At 39.0% G+C, this 13,716-nt stretch overlaps 1 protein-coding gene across 2 annotated transcripts in view; it reads right to left on the bottom strand.

Moving 5' to 3' along the window:
• Positions 1-13,716, bottom strand: part of GALC (galactosylceramidase) — a 71,047-nt gene that overhangs the window by 21,485 nt on the left and 35,846 nt on the right. For both annotated transcript variants that reach the window (XM_021000294.2, XM_021000295.2), the window contains exons 10-14: positions 10,682-10,809; positions 6,255-6,344; positions 4,859-4,951; positions 3,341-3,485; positions 330-510 (exon numbers count right to left, since the gene is read on the bottom strand). In XM_021000294.2, coding sequence (XP_020855953.1) covers positions 330-510; positions 3,341-3,485; positions 4,859-4,951; positions 6,255-6,344; positions 10,682-10,809 — 637 coding nt within the window. The remainder of the gene's footprint in view (positions 1-329; positions 511-3,340; positions 3,486-4,858; positions 4,952-6,254; positions 6,345-10,681; positions 10,810-13,716) is intronic.

Here is a 13,716-nt window from a genome sequence, read left to right as displayed (position 1 = left end):
ACGTTCAAGTCAAAATGCTCCTATCTCAGTGACCTAAAAGTGTGCTCTCTCTCCTCAAAAAGAAGGGACTTGCAATTTTGTCATCAGAGAATCAAAGGCAGCGAGAACTCAGAGACCTTAGAGACTAGCTAATTTAACTTCCTCATTTCATAAATGAGGAAACTGAAGCCCAGAGAGGGAAATGTAGTTTGCACAAAGTGATGAGAACACAAATCTATCAAACAGATGTTTAGCAACCACCACATAGTAACACAAGACTGACTGTTGGAAGTGCCTCAGAATGGACCACAGAGATAGCAAGTCAGCACCTATTGCCCCGACTGACTTACCAGTTATAGTCTCCTATTATACTGATCGTCTGATCTGCATCAAAGGCCCAAGTGATTGGTCGCTCAGTGACCACTTGGCGTAAGGTAAAGGCATGGTCCCCCACCTGTTCGACATTGGTGAAGTACTCAAATACTCCTGTCTGATCAGCAAAATTCGGAGCTTCACTAAAAGGTGGATTACCTGTTTTGAAAATAAGGAAGTCATCATTTTTTTTATAAAAGTAAATAGTTTGGATTTACATTTCTAGTCATTCATGAAGCAATTTACAAAAAAAAAATCTTTCAACTAAAACAAATCATGCACATGTACATGTGTACAAAATACACATGTACATGAACACATGTATATTTGCATACACGCACACGCACGCGCGTACACACACACATATACACACACACAAACTGACCAGGGCTTAAAATTCTGTGTCAATAAAGAATTAGCAATTATTATGTTCTACGTAATGAGTTAAATGTATTACATTTTGTATAACAATTTTAACCTATTTTCTGAAATCACATATTCTTTTCCTTTACTAGGAGACAATCTCTGCAATCTGTTTCTAATGTCTTTTCAATGTACTTCTCAAGAGTCCTTTTCCTTGCAAAAATTTCAGGTTTCATTATATTATGTGTAGAAGGACCATAAAGAAGCTAAAACAGCTGGAAGTTAGGGGGGTTTTTCCCCATTCTTGAAAATGAATATAATGTAGTTTTTGTCTCAAGCTCCATCCATATCCACAAGACCATCTTTACTATTAAATAAGAGTCTCTCATACAGCAGTTCTAACAACATCTCACATTTTATATGTAAATTTTTACTTGTCAAAGTCTTCACGTTCATTACCTAATTTGAGTCTCACAGCAATATTGTAAGATGGTTTCAGGGATTACCTTTGAATGCTAACTTTCACAGCTTTAATAGCTAAATTAATAATAGCATCAGTTTTAGATCTGATGTTTCAGAATATAGCCTCATGGCTTCAGAAATGAGAGTAAAAACAGCTTCTGGAACAGCAGAAGTTCTACAAGTGTAACTAGCCCAAATCTCACACACTCATTGATAATCCATCAAAGTCAATGAAAGTTAAACTTCTACATAGAGAATTTGGGTTAATGAACTCTTCCAAAGAGATTCAAAACCGCTTTTTTAGAAAGTTTATCTAACCTGGCTGCTTCTAAGGGAGTTGTTCAATAAGCCACACTAAGTTTTCCTGAGCATTTGTGGACATCAAAGTGGGCTTCCATCATGATACCGCAACTAAGGACACCCAGGACAAGCAGTCCAAAGGGTGCAGAATTTCTCCTGATAGCCTCACAACAGCTCTCAGGTACACAACGTCAGTGTCATCTGGACTCTTCATTTTCACCCCACACATCCAAATCTTGTCCTTTCTACTTTTTTAAAATTAATTTATTTTAAAATTAATTACTAAAACAAATACACAATGAGAAAAGAAAAAGAAACATAATCAACTTAAATACTTAAAAACTTAAAACAAGAAAAGAAAAGAAAGCATTGCCACGTGCACAGCAGAATTTAAGAGAGGACTCAAAATTTCCATATCAAGAAAGCCTATATAATAAATACTACACATTGCGTTCAGGGCTATGCATCTTTTCTTTGCTTACTTATAAGTTTTCTTTTCTTCTCTGCTGTGCACTTTTTACTTTGTTCTTTTTTTCCTCCTTCCTATTCCCTTCCCCCAAGATATGCATGGAGATATATACATGTGTATGTGTGTGTATGTATGTATAAATGTGTGTTTGCATATATACCCACATACATATATCATACACCATACAAACGTGTGTATACATACATATACACATACATACATACACACACTTAGATATCTATAATCATAGTCATTTATAGACATGTAGTAAAACTGTACTATACTTATTTGTCCTCTGTTTCTCTGAGGATGGATAACCTCTTCATTGACAAGTCCAAGTCTTTCCATATTTTAAGTCCATCAACTCGTCATTTCCTACACCACAGCAATATTCCAGCCTTATATTGTCTAGCCTTTCTACTTTCACAGTACTCTCCCACTCATCCTTTCTCTCTGTTCACCTGGCCAGTACTTGGGTTGGAGCCCTCACCACCTCTAGCCTGGGCTATGACAATCATCTTCTAATTGGTCTTTTGCCTTCAGTCTCTCTTCATGCAATCCACCATCCATTCAGATGCTTAAGTGATCTTTCTGACGTGTGGAATTGACCATGTCACATTGCTACACTCCAGTGGTTCCCTATTAACTCCAGCAACAAATATAAAATTCTTCATTTGGCATCTAAATCTTTGTGTAACCTGGACCTTTTCTGCCTTTCCCATTTTCTTAGGCTCTACTCCCTTCCTCACTCTCTACAATCCAGCTACACTGGCCTATTAGCTGTTCTTCCCATTCAGTGCTCCATATCCCTCCCACCTGTGTCTCTCTGAATTGGCCATTCCCTCACACCTGCAATGTTCTTCTTTCTTACCTCTGCCTCTTAGTCTCCCTCAGTTAAATCCACCTAGCACAGGACATCTCTCCTAGTCCTTGCAGCATGGTAGTGCTTTCCCCTTTGAGATGAACTACTCTTTGGAGATCTTGTACACATTGTCTCCCCATGAGAATGTGAGCTCCTTGAGGGCAGTGATTGTTTTTAATCTTTCATTGCATTCTCAGCACATTGATCACAGTGAGTGGCACATTAATAAATACATTCTGATTGGTTTATTGCCAGTGACAGTAGGCAAGTCTCATAAGATCCCCTTGCCATAAAATTCATGCATCATCTAGTCAAACATGTATTCAAAGATAGGAAGATTAGAAGTCTTCAATGAAAGCTTAAGGTCAACTTTAGTCTTGCAAAGAGATAAAAAAAAAATTTTTAAACCTAGAGAATTAGCCCATTTATGACATATTTTACATTGACTTCATGATGAAAACAAACTGGTGTACGGCACCTGATTTAATTCTAAAAATAAAGACTACATTAAGACATTTTAAAAAAAGACTTACGAATATTGAAATCATCTTTATAGCTAGTTGGAAATGGTTGTGATACTGGAGGAATAGGATAACTGCCCTTCTGACCTGTAGTGATCGTTGTTAAAGTATATACTTCATCCACACCTAATTTTAATGTGACTGTGCCATTAGTAATCTGAAAGGAAAAGGGAAAATAATGGTTAAGTCCAAAGAGGGCTCCTACATGAACGGGCTTAAATCAGAAAAGGCTTCAGAGGCCTCTGGGAGAACTTTAGCAAGAACTTCCTCAGTGGCTGGAAGAATCAAACATGTTACCATAGGAAACTGTAGAGCTTCTTTCACTAGAGCATCTATGAAGAGCACAGAAAACCATCAGACAGTTAAGTTATGTTCTAAGAACAGACAAAAAAGAATCCTGCCTCAAGGAGGGAGAAGAAAGCAGTTGTGACTCAATGAAAATAAGGGGGAAGTGACTTGGCCGAGGTTAAACCAAGATCTTCTGAGACTACATCAGGTGTTCTTTTTTCTGCCGAATATGCTCAATGTTGTTGTTATTGTGGGTGTGGCTGAGTGGGTGAGTGAAGATATTCTCTATCCCTCCCTCGCTCCCTCCCCCTCTCTCCTTCCCTTCCCTTTGCCTCTCTCCCTCCTCCTCTGTATATTCTGCCTGTTCCTCCCTCCTTCTCTCCTTCCTCTCACTCTCTCTGTAGGTTCTGTCTGTCCCTCCCTTCTTTCATCTCCCTTCTCTCCCCCTCCCCCTCTTCCTATCCTTCTGTCCTCCTTCCTGCCTCCTGCCCCTTTCCCTCTCTCTGACATACACAAACTCTTTCCCCTACCCTCCTTCTCCTTCCCTTTCCCTCTTCCCCTTCAGGACCTGTACCTTCTACTTGTTTTATAACCATATCTATCTTTGTGACTCCATTAAGGTGAAAAAGACCATAAAATGCTATTGTTTACTCAGAATGTTAATTTAAATATTTCATACTTATCACAGTGAAAACATGAGTTTTAGGTCAGATTTATGACAGTGGTGTTTTTATGTGTTATATGTACACTTTGGAGCACATTGGGCTTCTTTTCAGAACAAATGCACAAAAATAATTTATGTCCATTTTATAGGACCTGGAGCAAAATTTTACTATTTTAAAGTGGACAGTTTACAGTTTTCATAGCTTTGCTTCTGTGATAAGTTATTAGTCACAGTTATGATTTCATGCCAAATCCTAGGTTCAGAACACAAGCCCTGATTAAGACGTTGCTACCATGGAAAAACAATCTATTTTATGACAATCCACTTCACAAGTTTGTTTCCAGGCACAGACCACATCAAAGTGAAGACTGTACACACAACATGTTACACACAGAGGACAGTGCTAAGACCAATAACTTAAGAGAGTCAAATTTCATCCACAGAGAAAGCAGACGAGATTCAAAAAGACAAAATGGTATGTTTGCTTGCAATGGACAGAACACAAAACCATACTCACTCAAAGGCCTGCTACGCCTTGAAAAGAGTTTTGCTTTCTATAAAATACAACTAATTCCTACCTTTAGAGGAGGTAGCTGTTTGAATAAGACGGAGGTATTCCCAGCTTGGCTCCCGAATTTGGAATACCATACCTGTAGCGTTCTTAATTCTTTCTGGGAAGAGAAAAGCATCAAAGAGATAAGAGGTTTCCTTAGGCTAGGCTAAGCCAGCCTTAGAATTTCCAAAATCAGCAACAACAAAAGGCAGACAATGTCAAAATACACTAAATTTACTAGACACCTTCAACTCTGAGAGGAAAATATAAGATTTTCTTTTCTCCACTGGACTCCTTCCCAACTGCAGAAAAAGACAACGCTAAACCTCTGAAAGTAGAATCAAAGAAGCAGTTGTAAAAGGTAGGATCTGATGTAACCATTTTTCATCAGTATTACAGAGACAGCCCGCATTCACTGAAATGACAGGCTTTGTTTGGGGTGCTAAGATTTCAGTGTCTGTCTCTGAGGGCTTGTGCAAATAAAGCAACATGTTTTGACAACAGTGGGTATGGAAGAGCTAATTTAACTCAGTTTGAATCTGTGACAGTGGCATATAAGTAATTTTTTCTGTCTTTAAGAACAGAAATAAACATGGGAAAGGACAAGGTGCAACTCTTTTATTCAATTGCTGCTACTCATAAGGAGTCTGGGTTTTCCATTTTCTATAGAAACAATATGAAATCTTAGCTATCTCTGAAAAAAGTCAAGGTCAAGGTTAAAAAGATTTCATTCACAGAAGTTTTATGCATAATCCTATTTTGTATAAGTAGCCTTTTAAATTCTGATTAACCAAGGGTTTACTGACGTCAACAGCCATGCTGCTAGCTATGCAAAGGTGTGTGTTTAAGAACTCCAAAGATGTTGTATGCTGTCTTCCCTTTCTAAACTCCAGCTTCATACTGCTTCATTTTAATAGCAATATATACATGGGAAATTTAGAAAAACAGGTCAGATTTGGGGGAAAAACAAACAAAAAAAATCTGGAATAGAATATTTAGTACCCTGTTAAAATGCCCATGTATAAAAGGTCAGTTTTAAGGTGTTATATATGCTTCACTTAATCTTCTGTAGAAAAAGTCAGTCTGAGAAACGTTAGGTTTTTTTCAGTCTTTAAATGCATTACTGTGTAGAAACTGCAGTAATCCTGTCTCTTCCTATGTACAAAGTTCTCAGGATAACCTTTCATGAAAGGGTTCATCCTAAGCAATTAATGAAATGGTTGTATTGTAATTAGTGTAATGGTTACATCATTACAAAAAACATCAAAGCACATGACCTTGTATTTCTTCTGGAACTACAAAAAAGACACTAAGCTAAGGTTATACTAAGTTTCTCTGCAAGGTGACTAATATTAGTCAGTCAAGAGATAATGAATGACTTCTGATACATTTGTCCTGTTACTACATGTATATATACTTACAAAGGATCCCTTAAGAGTGAAACTTGCAGTTTGTTCAGACACTCTGAAGAAAGGAAGAGGTGGCCTTATGCATTTTGAATGCTTATGAGTCTGGAAAGAAAAACAAACAATCCCAAATAAGATCTAAATTAGACATCCCCTGTTTAAAAAAAAAAAGAATAGTACTGACATTTGTGTGGCACTTTAAGGTTTATATTTTACATATGTTATTCCACTTAATCTTTACTAGTTAGGCACCATAACTATTGGTAACTCCATTTTACAGATAAGAAAACTGAGGCTCAGAAGTTTAATGGCTTGCCTATAGTCCCACAGGTCCCACAATGTCAAATGTGGATTACTCAACTACAATTCCGGCCTTATTTCTACTACACCAAGCTGTCTTTACTGCTATACTTTAAAAAGAAAAAGGAGTGGGCAGAAATAGTTAAATATTAATTGTTCCAAATCTCAGGATATCACAAGCTTAGCCATCCAAAATAAATTCACTTGAAAAACATATTTCATTAATCTCCCACTAATTTATGTCTATTTTCTTTAGCTCAACAGTAATTTTATGGAAAAGATTAAAAAAATAGTTAATTCTCAATTATATCTATCTACCTATAGGCAGAGAGATATAGATAATACAGATACGAAACAGATTTTTATTTTCAACAGGCACCAGCTTATCCCTTTCAGGTAGGTATGTGGCCACAAAGACATCCAATAGAGTAAATCACTCATGGGCGTCAAGTAAATCACACATACTGTCAGCCTTGGCTGACCTGTTGGTTAGTTTTGTTGAACTGTTTTTCTCCCCTCTCTCCCCACTTGTTTTGTTCATGAAACAGCCAGGAGGCCAGTGTCACTGGACCGAAGAGGTCGTGGAAGGGAGTAAGGTGTAAGAAGACTGGAAAAGAAGGAGGGGCCTACGTTATAAAAGGCTTTGAATGCCAGACAGGGCATTTTATATTTGCTCCCAGTGGCAATCAAGAGCCACTGGAGTTTACTAAGCAGAGGAGTGACATGATCAGAACTGAGTTTTAGGGAAATCACTTTCGTGGCTGAATAAAGGATGGATTAGAGTAGAGAGAAATTTGAGGCAGGTAGACCCACCATCAGACCAGACCACTGCAGTAATCCAGGCGGGCCTATTCTAGAGATGTTGCCAACGTGAAATCAATAAGTCTGGGACAACAGCTTGGATAGAGATAATGAGGAATCCAGGATGACTCCTAGGTGGTGAGCTTGAAAGAGTAGGAGGATGGCATTGCCCTCTACAGTAATAAGGAAGGTAGGAAAGGGGGGAGGGAGGATTTAGGAGGAAAGCTCTGTTTTACACATACTGAGTTTAAGATGTCTACTGGAAATCCAGTGGGAGAGTCGGTCTTTCAGACAGTTGGAAATGTGAGACCAGAGGTCAGGAGAGGTTAGGTCGATCTGAGAATCATCAGCCTAGAGATGGTAATGAAACCCATGGGAGCTGAGGAGATCACCAAGTGGAGCAATAAGGAGAAAGAAGAGAAAAGGGTCCAGGACAAAACCCTGAGGGACATCTATGGTTACAGGCTGTGATCTGGAGGAGGATCCAGCACAGGGGACAGAGGAGCAGTGAGATAAGTAGAAGAACCAAGAGAGAGTGGTGTCCCCCAATCCTAGAGAGAAGAGGTCACAGAGGAGGAGATGGCGATCAGCAATGTCAAAGGCTGCAGAGAAGCCCTCCTGGCTGGAGGCTGGAGATCAGGCAGGAAACTTCTTGGCAGGAGGCGGAAGGCCTGCCTCCAAATGACTTTCTTTTTCCCCTTTCCTTAAGAAACAATCACAGCAGCAGGCCTGAGGCCCACGGGAAGGCTGCTCCTCTTTGCATGGAGGTACTCCACATACCCCGCCCCAGGAGATCAGGCTGGAAGAAGGAGGCAGAAGCTGCCTTGTGCTGCCCCAGTTGGAAGCTGTTCCTCGCCCTCTCGCCTCCTTCCCTCTGAGCATACAGCAAGAGATGGAAGGCTCTGGATCAGAGGAAGGTCTCTACTTGCTTTTCCTTCTTTTTCTTTCATCCTTTTCATCAGAGACTTTAGTCAAGATGGACAGAATGGGAGATAACATCAAAGTATTTTGAGATACTGAGTAGGAAAGAAAAGAAGCTCACAGCAAATAGCCTCAATTTTCTCTATAAAGTATATTGTTCTTTTGCCTCTGCTCTCTTCTCTCTGCAACACTTCACACAAGTCTACTCAAATTGTTCTGAATTTTTCATATGGCACAGGAATAATTCATTATTCATATATGACAATTTATTCATCTACTTCCCAATCAATGAGAACATATTTTTCTTCCCAGGTTTTTGTTATCAAAAATAATGCTATGAAAAATTTTTATATGTAAGTGCTGTTCTTGGTGTCTATCTCCTCCTCCATATAAGATATTAGTAGTGGAACCTCTGGTCAAAGGATATGAATAATTAATTAATTTTTCTTGCATAACTGAAAACTGCTTTCCAGAATACCTGCACCAACAGGTTGGATTGCACTGAGAAAACTGCCCAATTCTGTTGTCTCCCCTGCCAGAAGCATACTCCTAAAGAAAGCCTTTCTCAATACCAGCATTCTTTTGGGGACACCATATTGTCAAGAATTCTAGAACACATTTCAAAAGAATTAAAACAACAACCTAAAGGGTAAACTGAAAGAAGGGCAGAGACTATAAGCCAGCATAAGCATGTTACCAATGATGACTTGCTGCGCCGTTCAACATTTTTACCAGTAAGTTGGATAATACCATAGATGGCACACTTCCAGATGACACAAAGCAGAGGTGGAAAGCTAATAAACTGAATAACTGACGCAGGATCCAAACAGATCATCAGGCAAAACAATTAGCCAAACTTAATATGATATTGATCAGAAATAAAAGTTCTACACCTGGATTCCAAAAAATCAACCACATCATTACAGAATAGGAAAGTTGCAGCCAGACAAGAGTTTATCTGGGAAATATCAGGGGGAGGCGGGGATTGGTTATATTCACTAGACCTCTCAATACATGAGCTCAAAATTAAATCAGTAGTGTGAAGTGACAGCTCCCCTCCCTGGCATTAAGAGGGGGCTATGTCCAGGGATATTATGTTCACTTCTCAATGCCACATTCTAGTAAGGACACTGACAAATTAGAGGGTCCAAAGAAAGGCAAAGTAGATGGTGAAGGTACTAAAAGTCATGTCACAAAGGACTGAAATGGAAAAAACAAACAAACAAACAAAAAACAACTGAGAATGTCTGTCCTGGAGAAATTTAAGAGCTGCCTTCAAGGCCTGAAGGATTGTCAAATAGAACAAATATACTGTCACATACACTTGCCCTACTCCACCTCAGGGGGCAAGGCAAAGAAGCAAATTTAAGCTTGGTATAGGGGCAAACTTCCTAACAATTAAAGTGGAATGGGCTCCCTCGAATAGTACGTTCCCCCTCAATGGAAGTTTTCAAACAAAGATTGGATGATGAATTGTCATGCCATTTAATAAAGGATCCTTGGTTAGGTATGGAGTTTTGTGTCATATATACACCCTCTGAGTTCCCTCCCACCTCTAAGAGTCAGAGTCTGTGATTCATCTTCAAGAAGCTGCATAAAATACATTCTCAAGGTTCTCTCTCATTCCCCGCACCCTCTCACGGCCAATCCAAGGTCCGTAACCTCTCTCCAACACACCCCTTTCTCACTTCTGACACTGCCCTCACTGCCTCACACCTGGATTACAACAGCCTACTGGTTGGTTTCCCTGCCTCGTGTCTCTCTCCACTCTAGTCCACCCACCACTCAGCTGTCAAAGTCATCGTACTAAAACCTGGGGTCTGACTACTCCACCCTCCTACTTCATAAACTCCAGTAGCTTCCTATCACCTCCAGCACCAAATATTAAGTCCCCTGTTTGGCATTCAAAGCCCTTCACAACCTGCATTTCCCTACATTTCCCATCTTCTTACCCTTCCTTCCATGACACACTCTGAGATCCAGTGACCAGCCTCTTTGCTGTTCCTCATACAAAACACTCCATCTCATGAATCCACTATATACAAAGGAAATTCTAAAGGAGTACAGAGAATGGAGGCAGGGTGGGAGTAGTCAGAAAACACTTCGCCTAACAGGCAAGATTTAAGCTGGTTACTAAAAAGAGAGGTAGAATTTAAGTTAGTGGAAAGAAAGGACATTCCAGGCAGGTGGTCAGGATATGAAACAAAGTCTGGGGCAGGGAAGTTTATATTTAGAGCCCAGCAATAACATTAACTTAGTGGAAAGAGAAGCCTAAGAAAAGAGGAATAAATAAAGAAAACCATTCTAGAAGTACTTCAACTGCTGTAGAAAACAAAGTTACATAACAAAAATACTTTATTTTAGTAAATACTAATCCTCTTTACAACAACCAGTTAATTAAATCAGTTTTAAAATCTTACCATGGTTTCTATGATAACAGTGAGGTTACCTAAGCCATCAGTAAGAGCTACATAGCTTCCACCGTCAAGTAAATGGCCAACTGTTTTCAGGTATTGCCATCCTGGCTGAGCAAACTGAGTGGTATGAGCTGTGGAAAGGCAGAAAGAAATTAAAAAACAAGAGCTCAAGGTTTGTTTTAGAAAAGAGATGAGCTTCATTCTGTGTTAACTTTTTTTTGTTCTAATTTAATTAGTTTTCTACTTGTGTAGAAATCATCTATCAAAAATCTTATTTCAACTTACTAAACAAAAACAATTAGCAATTTATTTCAGTTAAGTTTTGCTATCCCTGAATTCTAAATACCTTATCAACTGACTGGAGTTGCAAGCCACTGCACCGCACCCAAGACACACCCGCTGCAGGGCAGGGATCTTAGGGAGAGGGGATCAAAGTCCATTTTTGTATCCCCAGTGCCTAACAAAGTTGCAAAGAAAGTGCTCACTAAAAAGATATAATTATGCTCTTTCTAATTATAAGAAAAGTTAAACCCCAAGCGGTAATCTGGCCACTGCTAGTAAGTGGACTTGATTTAAATCAAGAAAGGACCAGCTAAACCAATCACTTCATTTTAAAGATGAGAAAATTAAGGCCAAAAAAAGTTAAATGATTTGTCCAACTTCACACAGGCAGTACTCAGTAACAGGTGCATTCAGAACATACCCTCTGAGTCTAAATTCAATCATCTCTGTACTATGGCAAATTCTGACTAAAATGTTGGTACTCTGATGTCTACTTAAATTCTGCACTGTTTCAATGACACCTAGCTGGTATTTTATAGCTCTAATCTGGAGTCTGGAAAATTACAGTAAATGTATTTAGCGTAGAATAAGAGGGAATGAGATACACTGTAAATGGTAACCATGGCTGGAACATGCATATAGCGTGAAACTTGTGTTGTATATCCAAAAGAAGGCAGCCAATTAGAAATTATTTTTGATGCCGAAGCATTGAGAAGACCTATGGTTTTAAGGAGAGGAAGAACCTATCTAGGGCACAGAAGGTAAAGTGGTGCTACAGATGAGGCTAGAGATGAAATGTATGAGCTGTCTGTCTCTTGTGATGGTTTGGAGAGTGAGTCCTTGCTCCCATATCAATGATATCTGTGCAGATGACTCTCTCTCTCACACTCTCTTTGTATATATACATATATGTGTGTGTGTATGTGTATGCACACATACATATATACATATTGTATCTATGTGCATGCACACGTGCGTGCGTGCGCGCGCACACACACACACACACACACACACACACACACACACACACGTCCAGACCTAATTACTCCAGATATCTCCAGCCAGAAGTCCCATAACCATCACAAATTCAGAACATTTACAATGGAATTCAATTTATCATCCCCCCCCCCCCCCCCCCCGGTCTCCAAACTTTCCCATTTTTATTGAAGGTCACAACATCCTTCAAGGCAACCAAGTTTACAACCTTGGAGTAATCCTCAGCTCTTCCCCCTCCTCACACACCGTCCCTCTCTCAACCAATAACGTGCCAACACCCGTCCAATTTGCCTCCATACTAATTCTGGCATCTGTTCCCTTACCTCCACTTGCACCGCCACTACCCATTACAAGCCCTCATCACCTTCACGGAAACTATTCCAACAATTGTTCCCCTAGCTTCTCCCTTCTCTGATCCATTTCCACCCAACTCTTCCTACAGTACTGTTTTGGCTACATCATGTCCTTGCCCAGGAAGTTTCATTAGCTTTCCATTAATTTATCTCTAGGATAAAAGGGAAATTTTTTTAACTCAGCATTTAAAGCCTTTCATAGTCTAGCTCCAACCAAACACTGACATTTCCAGACATTTCAATTTACTCTTTTAACCATGTATCAATCAAACTGGACCTACTTTCTTTTCCCTGAACTTTCAGTTCTATCTCCCACCTCCATAACTTTGCAGAGACTGTTCCCTATATCTGGAAAATACTTTCTTCTCACTTCTGCCTCTTATATTTCCTGCTTTTTTTTCAAGGCTCAGCTCAAGTGCCATCCCCTGAAAAATCTCTACTGAGCCCCATGGCTGTCAACATTCTCCTCCACAATTATCTTACGTTTATTTATCTGTGGAAGGGTTGTATATAGAATATAAGCTTCTTCAGTAAAAAGGTTATTTTTCATTTCTTCTTGGCTCACAGGAGATGGTTAATGGAAGTCTGCTGAATTAATTGTTGAGTGGTTTTCCCCCCCACAAAGTTTTCATGCCATGTTTCACAAATAAAACAGCAATTTAATATGAGAATAATGAATTACAATAATGTAACTTGTAGAGCACTGAATTAGTTAAAAAAAAAAAACCTAGTTCTGTTCCTCTAAAAACAGGATACTTAAAATATATCCAGCAATAAACTGGCTCCCAAATTAATTAGAGAACAAGATATAACTAACCTACTAATTATTCACAGACCTTAATCTAATCTGTAACTTACATCTCAACTTCTCTTATTCCATATCTGAACTAAATTTCGTGTCATTCAACTATTTAATGAGATTTCTCCATTTTCAAAGTCAATACTGCCAGTTTCTTAAGTTTTTCCTCTTTATGAAAGGCAAGCCACTTTGAATTAACATATAGTCTCTGAAGAAGTCAATTAAAAGTAGAACATAGTCATGAACCTAAAATAAAACTTCTAACTTCTCTCAATACTTAAGAAAAAATGATTCCAACAAAATGACAGCGATAGTAATCATGCTTGGTGCCTGTGACCTGCATCTATTCAACCTAGAGGAGCTAGCTGGATTCTCTAATGGAAGAATAACAGGAACAGAAGCAAAAAGATGAGAAGGGATGAAGAGGTTGTGATCTACACCAGCACAGGCAGGAAGCCCCTGGACTGACAAAACTGGTATAAATATAAGCCTATGCTACAGCTTCCCAAAGGACTATTTTGATTGACTGAACATAACATACACAAAATCCTTGCAATAAAAGCTATTTCTTTGGTTCAATTGTCATAAGTTTACTCTAAAGACACTGT

Source organism: Phascolarctos cinereus, unplaced genomic scaffold (genome assembly GCF_003287225.1).
Source record: "Phascolarctos cinereus isolate Bilbo 61053 unplaced genomic scaffold, phaCin_HiC Scaffold_3;HRSCAF=262, whole genome shotgun sequence".
Lineage (NCBI taxonomy): Eukaryota > Metazoa > Chordata > Mammalia > Diprotodontia > Phascolarctidae > Phascolarctos > Phascolarctos cinereus.
Note: the sequence above shows the minus strand (reverse complement) of the source record. Positions and strands in the feature narration are given on the sequence as shown.